Source organism: Saccoglossus kowalevskii, chromosome 9 (assembly GCF_978046115.1).
Source record: "Saccoglossus kowalevskii chromosome 9, keSacKowa6.1, whole genome shotgun sequence".
Lineage (NCBI taxonomy): Eukaryota > Metazoa > Hemichordata > Enteropneusta > Harrimaniidae > Saccoglossus > Saccoglossus kowalevskii.
In genome coordinates this window covers 19,777,191-19,793,019 of record NC_140649.1, presented here as the reverse complement: position 1 = coordinate 19,793,019, position 15,829 = coordinate 19,777,191, and the positions used below count along the sequence as shown (strand labels likewise).

The 15,829-nt window shown below is 35.0% G+C and overlaps 1 protein-coding gene across 1 annotated transcript in view; it reads left to right on the top strand.

Moving 5' to 3' along the window:
- LOC102809730 (arrestin domain-containing protein 2-like) overlaps nucleotides 1-15,829 on the top strand; it is a 33,728-nt gene that overhangs the window by 6,344 nt on the left and 11,555 nt on the right. Inside the window, exon 2 of the mRNA XM_078012125.2 lies at nucleotides 13,363-13,500. Within this exon, the coding sequence (XP_077868251.2) occupies nucleotides 13,363-13,500 (138 nt within the window). The remainder of the gene's footprint in view (nucleotides 1-13,362; nucleotides 13,501-15,829) is intronic.

Genomic DNA, 15,829 nt, shown 5'->3' with positions numbered 1-15,829 from the left:
CGTTTTTTAATAAGACACTCGAGCGTAGGAATCGCGTGGAATTATTGCTAAAATGGTAACTATTTGGTTCATAGGAACGTTCTGCACTTGAACACAGTTATTATTAATTGATATGTAATCACAAGCGTTCAAGTAATTTTAAAAACACGCATATAAATTATTATAATATTGGTAGTTTCGATATGCAAGTTTTCAATGTCTGGATGCAATCGTGGGTCATAACAAACACCGCTAAGCACCTTACAAAGGATATTGCAATGTTTCAAAGAAATACTATAGGAAGATATTAGCTTTCATGATCCGTTTATTTTGTCACGTTGGTTCTTATAGTCAAATACTGCTTTCTAATGTATGTGATATAAATCTGAAAATTTAGATGATATTTCATATACTCAATTAGAATTATACGTATTCAATTCATTGTACGCAAGCTCAGATCACTCGTAAACGAAATGCATATGGAGTAACCTATAAAACACGTTGTACATAATTAGTAACTAGTTATTGTATACTCTCCCAGATGATTAGTATATTTTGTTTAGAATATTCAAATAATGTTGAATACAATTAAAAATGAGCCAATGAAAAAAAAACTTGAATAGAAATGATTCCGAATTTCAAAACAAGAGAAGAGAAGAGGTTATCGCGAATATATATTGTAAGTCCACTGTGCGTTCCGTGTCGTGCATATAATGACTAATTCTTTACCCCCTTTTTAATAGGGAATTCAGGGAATATTTGGCGCTCGACTATAATGTTAGATATTCGTTAAATTCGTATATGATAACTTCCCATGAATTATTCATACTTTGTAAATTAGTATATTCTAGTAATATTCCAAAATCATCCTACTAGCAAACTCAAATATGACTACTGTAACAATACCCATCTACCCCGTTCCCGCCTTGTGTAGTTTTACATGTTTCGCGAAAAATAACCGCAGAGTGAAATCGACATATTTCCTGAATCAATGCCATTCCTCAATACATGAGTGTTATAATTATACACACGGCGCATTATAGATATATCAACAGACAAAACCAGCACATCAATAACTGATATTCCATGTTCCGCTGAAATAAGGCAAGAATCGCTACTTCAATCGCTGTCGAATACTTAATGTAATGAGAATTTGCCCAGTGTAAATGACAGGTAGACGAGCTATTGTACGTACGCCACGTTCATTAATAATGTATACTTCAGTACAATTCCACAAGGTCTTCGTCTTATGACATTTAATCATTGTAGTGGACAGGTCATTACATTGTAAATTACTTGTAGAGCCAAGCAAAGTGTAGTTACCCCACGTTCTGAAACTCTTTCTCTGTAAGATGCAAAATTATATTTTCACAGCTAATTTTAATGGTGCTATACATGTAATTAATCGGATAATTCCAAGAAAAACAACATCGTTATATTTTACCCGCATGCTGCAAATATCTCAATTTATGACAAGTTTAAATAAAATGTGACGTTTTGATAACGAACAATACACCTGTCATCTGCAGTCAAGTCCGCGTAGTCGTTTTCAATGAACTTCGAATAATGGAATCGACTCTTATTAAACAAGTTCTGTAATTTCGGTTTCGTCATTAAAAAAAAAACATTTGCTTGTCGCAGTGAAATTCAGATGTGTCTAAGGCTTTATGACAGATGCATTTCTGTCACGGCAATTAACTGAAGGGAGTATTTTTCAATGTCACATTTTGCGGACATTATAATTAGTCCAGCGTACAATGAAGCAAACGCGCACGCGCAGTTAATAACAGCAAAATCGTAACTAATCCGCCAAATGCATAGTCTTAATATAAATTAATACAATTTTATTTTGTGTAGAACCTTTTTTTATCTAGCCGAAAAAGAGAATATGACCAGCCAGGTAGATTTATATGTATATGCATTATATATTTCTATACACCGACACAGTGCATGGAGGATAAAGACAAATATACGAGGGCACCAAACAACAACTGTTGTTGATAGTGAAGTTCAGCTAGGTTACTATCATGGGGCCAATTATTCACATAATCCATTATATTGATTGAATTGGAAACCCGTCGTGATTTCAGAATGAAAGTGATAGCAAATCCACGTGGCATATGAAACTATACAAGGCGTGGCTTGTTTAGGCAGCCTCAACTACTACAACCGAGGACAGTATAGTGTGTTCGGTGCATATTCACATACGCGTCTGGAGTTTGGAGACGCGTGTATCAATCATGTATTACATAGACATGATTATTTATTGTTATGTCTTATGTTGGTGGCAGTGTTTTTTTTCAATACCATGCGCATTATTTGAATTAAAGTACAAGGCAACCACAGATAAAACAAATAATACAACAACGTTAGCACACGTGCATGGAAAGCGATCATACAAACAAACCGTTCAAGTTATACTGTTCCTTACTTTAATGTGACATTAGTCAACTGTACGGCATTTGTCGTCGTAAATTGTACTCGTAATTTCTAAATGTATCACTAATCACTCATTCTGAATTTACCTAGATCAATGTTTCGGTTAGTCAGTTGGGCGAACGAAAGAGCGAACGGGAAAGATAAAGAGAAATATATGTACTATCAATTTACTCTAATTACTAAATTGACATTTTCTCTTGTATACGTGCGTTCGTTTAGTGGGCAGCATGAATTGTAATAGAATTTCCAGCACGCCGAAATTAATTCCCTGGGAATATGAATACACAGGCACCATTCCCACGTCATATCAACACTTTTGTTGATTTGCCCTCTTCTATGGAGACACTGTAACCAATTATCGACATCAACAAAGAAGGTTTACGGTTTCTCGTGGGAAATCAACCCGAGTTTTGCGAACGAGCGAAATTGACACCGTTACGTGAACATAAAAATAAAACAAAATAACATATGGCCAGATGGAGCACTGCAATGGTAGAGCATGAAGTGGAGAACTAGAAATGGAAATCGACCTAGTTTAAAAAAAATTAATCATGATTGCAAATGTCCGCCGGGTGTTTCATATTATTGATATTAGTCAGGTATGGAATTACCAAATGTGGCTATTGAGATCATATCCCGCATTTGTTCAACTGTCGTTTCCGGCCTTTGTTTGAACATCAATCCCACCCCACCCAGTCATAATACTCCATCATACGTAACATATAACATTTTATTTTATTTTTCATCACACGTTTCACGCAATACTTCTTCATTATACGTAACGTAGAATACTGCAACATACGTAACAACAAATCTTCATCGTGTCAATAATGACTCACAAACAGCTTTTCCGTTATTTTAAAATCGCAGGGTATCATAACAGATCATTTAAAAAAGAATATGTCCTTGTATTCAATATAATGCAGTTTTTATTATTATTATGGATGCATGTCATCGCAGGCGGCCATCAACGTTATTCAATTGCATTATGTTTGCGCAGGTGCCACAGAAATGTGATACGCGCAACGAAAGGTCAACCTGAGGTTATTCCTGCTTCCTGCTTCGCTCTGCCTGTCAAGCTTGCACTCAGGGATTTTTTTTTCACGCAGAATAAAATATTTTAAAATAAATGACGTTTCACACAAATTTGTAACGGCAGATCAATTTTCCACGTAACATTTGTGTGTCTTTTACGGGAGCACGTGTTATATCTACGAAGGAAAGACGTCATTAATGATCTAGGTGGAATAAAGTACGTCGCCGATTAGACCCACTTTTAAAATTCAAAATCACCATTCGGAGAAGTTTAGTTGTTTACAGAGATGACAATAGAACAGGGAATAGAGAATTATTCGCGTAGTATAAGTTTATTGTTCGTCGCGTTGTCACTGATTAGTATGCCCCTTAGCTTAGAAATAATGTGTAAGTCGGCGCATAAATCAGCCAATCAACGGCAAGCTCCTACATTGCGTTATTGAGTAAGTGTTATGTGTTTTGATCGGCTGAAATTTGAATATGATGTACAATATGCCTTGTTTTACTGTCCGCATATAACCCTCTCCTGTGCACAATATAAGAAACACTAATTTTGTGAGTTTTTCAAAATTGGTCGCTCAATGCGGTTTAAAATCTAATTCGAAGGATGCACTTGAATGCGACATTGCATGCAATGGTAGTTGAAGCAATCATTGGATATTCGTATAACACAAGCAACTTTAAATTTTACATACATGAAAACGTTAGTTGACTCGTAAATACAACCAGTTGTATTTGTGTGTTTTTTACGGGAACACGTGTTACATCTACGAAGGACTATAATAACAACATATAATAAGGTCAATTTTAACATCTTACATTTAGCAATGTCAAGGCTATTTTTACAGATGTCAAGTTTTATTCCAACATTTGTCTTCCTATTAAGAATTGTTCAACCAATAGCTGCTACGACTACCAATAGTTGCAATTTCTTGTCTGTGGCCATGTACGCTAGTCTGTAATAGTCCAGGCTAGCTTCACGCTACCTACTACTTGAAATCTCTACAGGTTTCAGATCTTGCACTTAAAATGGCATATTTCAGGAAATACAAATACGTTTCAACATTTAAATATGAATTCGATTATTTATATGAATAGACGTTCTCCGGAGAACGCAGATAACTAATATCCATGTAAAAAAAAGAAAAAAAACTATTTACAAAAAGTATTTAATATGTAGCTCATGACGAAAGAAACTGGCACAATTATTCTGACTTTGCGATTGGTGAACTGAGCACTTAATTCCTTGGACAGTTGTGAATAATTTTCTTGACGTTGCACGTGCATCTCTGCATTGTGAAATCCTTTATAGAGAATATCCAAGTTCACTTTTCTATCAACGTCATTATTTATTCTTGGATGAGGCTGGAAATCATTTGGTGTTTATAAAGGTTCGACACACGGAAATAATGATTTCATTAGTTCGTGAATTAATGTTTCAACTCTATTATTAGGTTGTCGAAATTAGAAAAGTAAATTGAGATCACAGCTATAGAGAGTTTGGGATAATTTATTGAGATTGAGCAGTACAATTTAATTTGACTTTGTAATTGTGCTACAACACATATAGTGACAAACAAACTATGGATTTTGAAGGCATATTTTTCACAACAAGTTACTACAAATTCAAATGAAACAAATCGTAAAACAGGTTGGTGCAGCTTTATTTTGTTTTCATTCGTATGAAGCACAAATATGCCTCACATAAATTGGTTAAAAGACAAAAGAAACTGAGAAACTATGTTTCATTTTAATGTATATCGGAAATGTACTTTCCATTAACAATTCTAAATTTAGTGATTATATTCCAATAATATTTCCAACTAAAAATTATTTTCACTGTTGTGTAGCTCAAATATTAAGTTTTCTCTAATGCTCGGCTTTTAACACATGATATTACAAAAAAGGTGGCATACATTGTCCATATAAATAATAAATGACACATTTATGTAAATAATACACCCAACTAATGGTGTGAAAGTTTCTCAGCACATTCGCTGGATTGGTATGTGCATAAGCAGGGTGTTTAAAAACACATTTTATGTTTACTTCACACTATATAATGTATCCAAGAATTGACTTGCCTTAACATAAACATTGTCTTTTGGCAGTTACAACAGGCTTGTGTACAAATCTACCAACTGCATTACAAAGCTTATTAATGCATCGGTGACATTTATTCGATGCATAGTAGACCACATGTTTCTGGAGAGAATTATTGAATCTGATATATTACTGGATATATCACCGCTCATCTAACTACCTATCACATCATGGCAGTGTGTCGTTAGGTGCATGGCCTCTTCTTTTACGTGGCCATATAATCACGCATTATGAGAGTACTCCAACAATGGAGTTGAAACTGATGTTTGGATGGAGAAAGAGGCCCATAAACACTTCGCATAAATTGACTGTATATTACAATATCAATAACCCGTTCTTCACAGCGACTTATTGGATTCACAGATTCGCAATTCTCTGCTTGATGATATTAACGCCGGGGGCGTAGAATCCACGGTTATCAAGGTACTCTAGCGGATTCATTATTGTCATATTACAGATGCCATATTGTTATGATAGACTTCTAATCTTCTGGTTATATACTGACTACAACAAAGACATCGTACTGATAAAACTGTTACTGTAAACCCGTGGGAGTGGGTAATTTCAGATTAAATTATTCTTTCCCAAGAATTGTATTTACGAGTAGAGTTTCATCTAACTTGAAGCATTCCCCGCGGTAATGCAAGTATATCGCACTAAGACGATATAATTATGGATGAGACCTATATTAATAGAAATTGTTTTTGAACATTGACTTGCTGTAATTTGAGGTATTTTGTAATATCAAACACATAACAAACAAAATGCGAAACATGTCAGTCTTATGGAATAAATTATGTATTTGCAAACAATTAACTTAACATATGAGGTAAGTCAACAAGTGTACAATACACTGTGGAATACACCACTTCAGTCAGTTCGTGTACTATTTTTTTTACAGAACATTGATCCACTTATATTGTTTTGTTTTTTGAAATTTGTGAACACCGTTGACGGTATTTTATGAATTGATATAGACAGATTTGTTATTAGCATTTTTGCTAACTTCCAGTAGCAGGAAAATTCAAATAAAATATAATGAACAGATTAAAAATGCACAAATAAATGGGATAAACACAAACTTGCTTTTAAACAAACAATTTAAAACATCTAGAAGACAATTTTATATGTAGATTCCCTTCTATCAAGATTGTAAAAAGAAAACCAAACCTTGTCAATCCACACCTGTTAAGTATGTGTATTTGGGTCCTGTCCACCCACGACTGATGAATATTTTGCATTTGGAGACGGAAACGTGAAAGGATAAATTGAAAATCATGACACTCAATATTCTAATTGAATGATTTGTTAATAATATTAATTGTTTGTTTATTGCTGACCACCATAAACCCTGAAACAATGTTCTTGGAACGTCGCTCCCGTAATCGCACCATTAAGCGCATGGCATATTCGTCTCCCAGTTAGAATTGTGTTTTTTTGGCGTTGTGTATGATTTGCGCTTAGAACATATCGATCATGAATTTAACACAAGACAAATTTGGCTATGCTATGCTGAGTGTTTGTGTTTGGATGTAAACTACAGCTAGACTTATTGAATTAAGAGTAAGATTTATGCATTTATATGCCAACTAAAAAAAGTGTTTATGTCATTAGTTCTATAACGAGAAGCAAACACACTATATATACATGTTCATAGGAGGATTCAACTCAACGCAAAATTAACTGCCCCTAACTATCTGCATCGTTAGTAGTTATTATTGCACGAGATAAACCAGTGTCACTTTAATATACTAATTAGACAATCCAAATACGTCAACGATTGCATTTAGCTTTACATATATCATTATTATGAATCATGTCTCAGACAGATTGACTTTATGTTTGAAAGGTTTTCTCGCCGTCATCTCCGTTGCTATGTTACGCTAACAAATGTCATCTGCAATGCTATCATGTTTAATCAATTCATCATTTATACACGCAATGGGTGTAGGAAATAACTTTTTTTCTGTCTGTCTGTCTGTCTGTCTGTCTGTCTGTCTGTCTGTCTGTCTGTCTGTCTGTCTGTCTGTCTGTCTGTCTGTCTGTCTGTCTGTCTGTCTGTCTGTCTGTCTGTCTGTATGTATGTATGTATGTATGTATGTATGTATGTATGTGAACCATTTTATGATTTCAGTCTAATCGACCACGTTTATCACGTATCTTCTCATGGCCACAACGGCGTGTAGTAATGAGAAAGTGGGCAAATTTAAACTTTTCCACGTCACCCACACAAATCGAATTAAAGAATTAGATTTAAGACAACCCTAATTTTTCAGACATAGAAATAGTCACATTCAATTTTTAAGGAAGATGAATAGAAACTTATTAAATATATAAACAAATTTGTTGTTCAAATAAATTTGACAAAAGGCAATATTAATTTTAGAATTATTTCCCTCAAATGGAATACGTTCTCTAAAATTACGAATAAAGTAAGTCTAGCCCAGCCAGAATGGAGCTTGGAAAAAAAATAATAATTCAAGCAACCCAGTAGATGAAAACTGCCCACGAGACACACGTGCGATTGCCAGTTAACAGTCAAATTCCGCATGCGCGATCTAGTTAGTTTCGGAGCAAAATAGTGCTAGTCTGAATTGAAGTTTAGTTACTATGTTAAATGTATATTTTATCCACCCTCGATCGGAGGGGTCCAATACACTGATGCTCACTATCCCCGAGCAACATCATAGCATGTCCAGCTGCCGATACAATGCACTTGCTACGTGAGTTGATGATGCAATTCCTATCCATGTACAGAAATCCTCTACTTTACGCATGAAATATAGACCACTCAATGAACCACTTTATGCCTCGATCTTTGCACCTTTCATCTTGCGATTACTTCCAATTTACCACACCTTTTATCGGATTATCATCAGTAAGCAGGCGTAATTGCTGACTGTTTTACTAGTGACTGCACTTAGCATATGAGACCCGTCGCTTCAACAGATATATTGCCATAGCTAATAGATATATGGCATTCTTCTGGTGAACGCAATTTGAAACAGTTAACCGTTGACATGAAATACCTACATAATTAATAACGTCCAACGTAAAACGCGTTAAAACGCGTTTTGGATGAATAGGCACTAATTATATAATCGGAGCTGAACTTAAAACTGCCATATCTTTCCCATTTTTTATCAAATTTTCACCAAATTTTCAACAAATGAACTTTATATCAATGTTTATCTAATGTCATGACCATCTGTTACCATGGAAATAATATAACTAATTAAGACAATATGACTAAGAAAACATCCCACATATTGGGCATGTTTTCAAGTCGGGGATAGTCATAATCACTTGTTGCCACGGAAACAGGCCATATTCAAATTTCATCTTAAATCATCTGTCAGTGTCAATAAAGATAAACAAGTTTTACTTTCGTTTATGTTGCCTTCGTTTTTATTCCTATACAAATGCATTGAAAACGCCCTCATCGACCGGCTATGCGTTCTACCAAGCTTTGCATATTTTTACGCTAAAATAATATTTATGAAACAAGAGCATTGACACGAATAAACAAATCTAAGATAACATTTTAGAATAATATACAGCTTATTTTTTGGCAACTTAGAAAAGAAGTATGCATGAAAAACATAACTGGGAGTTGCCCGGAAAATGTGAAATCAATTTTACAGCTGTGAATGCTCTAACATGTACAATTCGTTTTACTTTGCATTTGCGCGGCATTTTCGATATGCTAAAAACAAAATAAACGTATCTTGCCGTATATGAAAGTGAACTAGTGAAAAATTCTCTTTGTACATGAAAATGGCGTTCATGTAAACAAAGTACCGGAATGGAGGTGAGGCTGCGGAGGTACATTGACTTGTCGCACTTTCTAAAATGATGTCACACTCACAAAAACTAGATTTTTGTCTATTAAAATTGTTTACAAATTATGAGTGATAAATATGCCAGAAAGATGTAAGTCGATACGAAAATTGCCGTTAAACGTTTGTTTTTATTGCCGTTTTGCCAATTTTCAGCCGATTCTCACCTATCACCCCTCATTCTATAGCTGATGACAGCTACTTGATTTCTGTGGCATTTTCAAAATCGTACGGTCCATTCCAACGCGGGAAAATTGCAGCAACCTTCTCTAGATTTAGAACACCGGGTCAAATTTGGAGGTCACGCTCGCGTTCACGGCGCTTGCCAGGATTATCAAATGTTTCAGTTGTTATTCTCCCGTATAGTCAAAACGGCTACTCGCAATGGGTTGCAATTTTCCGAAAATAACCATATGATATTAGGTTAGAAGTACTGGTAATTTTTATTTTGTTTTGCTTTTAGTTTTGCTCACGTATTTTGTAGTTTTTGAAAGGGTAGCTGCCCCCACTTCTTCCGATGTCATTAACCACGTGACTGAAATCCCTATTAAAAAGTGTTAAGTAATATGGACACATCTACTGAGATTTACCCGACTTGTTGTGTAATAAAATACTATACAAAAAAAAACCGCATATTAGATCCGATATATTGCTTGTATTGATCATGCTCACCTTATTTCTTATATAACAAGTACGGAACATGATACAGCCCAGTATTGAAAATAGTTGCTGTTAATTGGCTTTGCCTAATTCAGTGGCTGAGTATTTGTGTATGAGTCGACATCGATACATGAAGATGTGGGCAGCCAACTCAAGAGTTTCGAAATATTTATTAATAACAATTAATTAGTGTTATAACAAGTTATTAAAGGCCGTCAGCGATGCACTGACTAATAAACAGCATTATATGTTGCCGAGAATATAGTGCAAACCTATAAATCAACATTTAACGGTTTTTTTCCCTGTATTATAACGAATTGTACAGCAGCTTCTTTATTGCTTTACTAATCTGTATATCTATGAAGGCAAACACACTTAAAATGTTTCTTGATTAAATGGATGCTAAAATGTCCCATGATGAAACCTAATTTTACGCCAAAAACCGGTTTACTCTCGATTAATCGAGATTATATACTACGTCATATTTGAAGCTGTATACCAACATCTGATAATGCCTGAAACAAAATCGTCGACGTAGTTAAGGGAGTTCTATAACATGCCGCTCACAGACCCGAAAGTACGTGGGCTGACACATCTTTTGGATTCTATTATTGATTGACTAAACAACAGTTATTCATCTGATCCCATGGGCATCACGTACACTTTGTTGGATCTAAATTATTTAAGCGATAAAGTAGTGCATCTGACACACGCCTGGAGAAAACTAACGAAACGAATGCGTCTATTATTGACGGGCAGACGAACTACTGACCCTGTGGTGTTGTAATATATTATATTAGACGAATATTATAATGCTACACGATAACGATTCCTACATAAACAGTGGCAAAACTGAATCGGATAACAAGGATTTGTTGAAGTTTACTCGATATTAAATGCTTGCGATAATACGATGCAAATTATATTTTGCATCAAATTTTCTCAAATGAAATAATTTGAGGTTATTCGGGACTAATACGGTATATAACCGGAGTGTGGTATGACGATCAGCATTACCAGATATATTTGTTCCGTGCAACTGCATTAACCGTTAACCATTCTTTGGTTACACGTACAGATACAGTTTCAATCTTGTAAATCTCCCTGGTAACATCATCTGTGATTAAAACACTTGGTTTACTGGTCTCCAATGGAAACTTCATCTCCATGTTAGCCACCTTGCAATTGGTGCCCACATTGGTGGTATACTCTGACCATCCATGAGGAAAATACACCGGGCTGAATATGTCCTTATTGGTGTGGTCAAAACGCCTCGGGTGTTTCCTATATTGTTGGATACCAATATCCCCACCAAATAAGGCATCATATACATCCCGGCGCATTGGGACAGTGTCAGTACCATCTTAAGTGGATTGCCAAGTGCTTGACGGACCATGAAGATAAGTTTGTTAACACCATCCTGAATTGCTGACTTTTCTGGAGGCATCATTTGATAGAATCGCTGAATGGGACCAATGGGAGCATCATCTTCACACAGCCATTTCCACTTGTTGGATGGCTTGTTGGGATCAGCCAACAGAAACCACTCTACATTGCCTACTTTCCTTGTTGCTGTAATATGGTACATGTTGTCAGGACCTAGTAAATTGGTATACTAGGAGATTCCTTGGTTATATGCACAATGTTATGCAGCGGAACAAAGAAAACAATTAGGAAAAACAGCTTGGATTACGAAAACAAAGAACCACTCATAATAACAAAGGACTGGGCTGGACCCTTGAAAACAATGGATTAAGTCACACCTTCTTGGCTCTTGCATCTAATTAAAGGCAGAACCCCCTGAGTCAACAGGAAATCATCAGAATACACCCCAAGCTGACAGGAAATGACTTTTGACCAGCTTCTATTGTTTATTTCTGGCAATGCAAACCTGATACTGCGGATCCCGAGAGAGTGGACGAGCGTGACGATATAGGCGACAGCGAAGAAAAGCACAGAGGGTGTACAGTTGTGGGGTACTATATAATTTGTGGTTTACTGTCGAACATCATATGACTTGATTTGCCGATTCACTGACTCAAATATCTCAAAAATTAACGAATGTATTCTATTTGAGTGAGTTAGAATATGCAAGTTAAATTTGCAAGCAGTTTCGAATGAGTACATGTCTTTAATACCCACAGTAGAAAATGGAATCTCCCAGATTGTTACCATACCAACGTTTAAAGTATACACGACGTTCGAAAACAGTTTTCATGTCAAATTCAATAATAATTACACACTTTACTATAAAGTGAGCAAAATTGACAATATTGCATATTTGCAATGTGCTAAAGCCACAACTAATTGTTCCTAGAGTGCTATCGCCACGTCTAATTGTTGTGAATGTGCTACAATCAAGGCTAATTGTTGTGACTGTGCTACAACCGAGGCATTTTTTTTTTAATCATTTCAATATAACTGTGTAATTCCAAAAATTGAATATGTTTTTTGTGACAAAATGTCAATGCAATTTTTACACAAATAGTATTGTCGGGCACATAGTAGGTTATGTATTTTGCTCATGTCAGATTAGAGAACTGAAAATTTAGATCTGGATTGCCTAAGTTAATTAGTTGTAGAATTGCCATAACTAAAACAACAGCTTCTAAAATTGCTAGGCAAAGGCAAATGTTATGATGCTTTTCTGTAGTGAGGGTAAACTATTCTTGATTTGCTATGGCTAAGGTACGCTTTTCTGACGCCAGTGCCAATTGTTGACATATTGAAGCGTAAATAGCGTAAATTTCATGTAAATAAACAATGTATTTTACACGCGTTGTATACATCGCTACGAGTCCCATATCGAACAGGACGCGGCACGACGACTACCGCCCTTTAAGCATTTTATCTTGGCTATGCTGCAATATAGACACATATTCTGCCAAAATAAATAGTTGTAGTGTGGAAGGATACTTTTAGAAGGACATTTCTTGAGTTGCTGTGCCCTAGCCAAACACTGCCGACATAATATGTCAGGGAAAATAGTTGCAACTGTGTGTTTTGGGATTTGCTACAGTAAATAACATTGTATATGTAGTTTCGAAGGACAAAAAGCATGATTGTGAGTGTCTATGCATATGTCATTTTTTTTGATAGGCTTGTGTCAAGATTGATATTTTGATTTACTACGATCAAGGCATTTTGTTATTTCAGCTAGACCAGCTACAGCCTGTGTGGATAGCCATCCATGTTTATTGGAAGCCATTGCATATTATGGTTCTATTGCAAATTTGAAATGCTATCATGACAGTGTAGCTTTAAACAATTTTATTGAAGGATTCTCAACAATTTTTTTTTATTACAGGTATTCGTGTATCCTTACGTGGAGACGGAAGGGTTCACTGGAGGGAAAAATTAAACGTCATGCCGGACAAGAAGAGAACAACGACCTTTCACGGGAATGAACAGTTTCTATGCGAGAGGAAAACAATATGGGGAAAGGGTAAGCTTCCAAGAAAATGAATTTATGAAAACTGAACCAAGTTATTATGGCTAGATATATGTGTCATTCAAGAATTGATCAATGATATAGACATATAGAAATATGGAAAACCTTCGGCCATAATTCTTCATGAAATAAATGTTGAAGTTGAAATCTCTCTGGTAGACAACGTGCATCATTTCAAAGCATGTACCCAGATATGTTGTATACGCTTCTACAAATAACTATTCACAATAGAATGTTAATAAACTGTATTTACATATTTTTGTATGTTCTTCAAAGGCCCATTTAAAGAGTAAGTTAACCCGAAGTAGTAAAAGTCCATAGTATCCAAATAAACTGCGATATAAAATGGGTTGAAAGTGACTCTTCGGCAAGATTACTTCGAAATAAAAACAAGCGTGTGAATGAAGAATTATAGATTTGCATTTCATCTGCACGTCAGCAGATACAATATTGTTACATATAATTCCAATTTTCTATAATTCCAATTATTCAATCAATCTATACAGTGGAAGCTGTCACATTGGTTATTGAAACTGCGAAGGTCATTTCTCAATTCGGCTGATTAGAACAGAAATAGATAATAATTAGGCTCATTAGTTACAATTGTCTGAATTTTATCAGCTATCGGCTTTGAAATGGTCGACCAACAAGTATTCATTGATTGACAATGCCCATTTATAAAGTATTATAATGTTATAATTAACACAATGATTTTTTTATATAAAATTGCTCGAACATAATATGTAGACAAACTGTAGCCTCCTTTTCAATTGTTTATATTCTGATCGTCGGAGAGTATAATTGTGTAGAGTGAGGCCAATATGACTACAAAAAACACCTGGGTTATATTCCATGTGTAAGTGATATGGTTGATGTTTAAACTCCTCTAGCATTCATCTAGCAATATAATGTTCATTGCTCGAGGGGATGGTGGCGTTCGAGCGAGCAGAACTAGCAGAACATCTCGTCATTTGCAGCAGAACAAATGTTTACAACAATAAATCTGGTCTTAGGCTTTCTGGTGACATTTAACTGTATTTTCCGACAATTCATAATCCGGGGTGAGCCAGTGACAATATTAAATGTATATTAGCTAAATGGTTGGCGGTTTTCGTTGCAACATAGTTTTATAATTTAAATGAATTGAAAATTGGAGTAACGATTGTTTTCATTTTTAAATAACAGCAATATTTCGCTATACATACCAGATCGTATAATATGTTTATACGTATATTAAAATATGAAACATTATCAAAAGCTGTTGATTTGCTGCTATTACAAAAGCAAAGAAAAAAGAAACAACTACAATAACAGGCAAGCAAGTTTTTAGGAAGTCTGATTATTTACGTGTAAATATTAATAGCAATCTTAGTAGAAAATAAATACAAAATATTATCCTATGAAACATTATTTATAAGAAATATGCCAGACACCATATTTTTCTTTTATATTTTTTCTCATTTTTATACAAAATATGTGTAAAATCAATTAATGCCCATGCACGCCTTATAATATTCTAACAGGAAACACTTGTTTTGTTACTGGAACAATTAGTCTGGTAGTCAGTTATTATGGAGAATACGCACTTTAAATTTTGGGAATACGCACTTTAAAAAAATATTTTGTTGAGGATAACATGATAACATGAACGTGAATATAAGAAAACAAAAAAAACTGACACAATGATAGCTGAAGGTGTGTGAAAATGAAAATGAAAATGACAAAACGTAATCAAATTTAGAATATTTTTTTACAGATTATAACAGGCACAAATACAGCACATACAATAAGTAAAAACTAACGGAAAGGATTGAATTCATTTGAGAACCATCATACAATAAGACCTTTACAGGAAAGTAATTACACAAAACGTCTGGATGGATTTCCACTTCTGAAATGTGTCCACCTTTGTGCGTGCAGTCTACATTTCAAATCGCTGTATATTGTATTACAGAGTCCTTGAAAGTGTTTTTTTGTTTTGATTTTCATAGTACTTAAAATGTCTGCTCAGCACGATTTTTAACATTTCATTTACCACTGCACGTAATCACATTCCATTCCTACATGCGTTGACTTTTTTTTGTTGCGCATTAACAATAGTGTAACCTGGGAAACATCTTGTATGGTTTTATGAACTCTTTGAGGGGGAAAAAGTAATCTAAACACTAAATGTTGAATAGATTTAAACAGCTCTTAGGGGTCATGATTCGTATACGAATTGCTTTCATCAGGTATCGTCTGAAGCACTCCATGGATAAACTAAACGCACATCCATTCGCCCACAAGTTTTATAACGAGTGCCTTAGAAATAACCTTAGATATT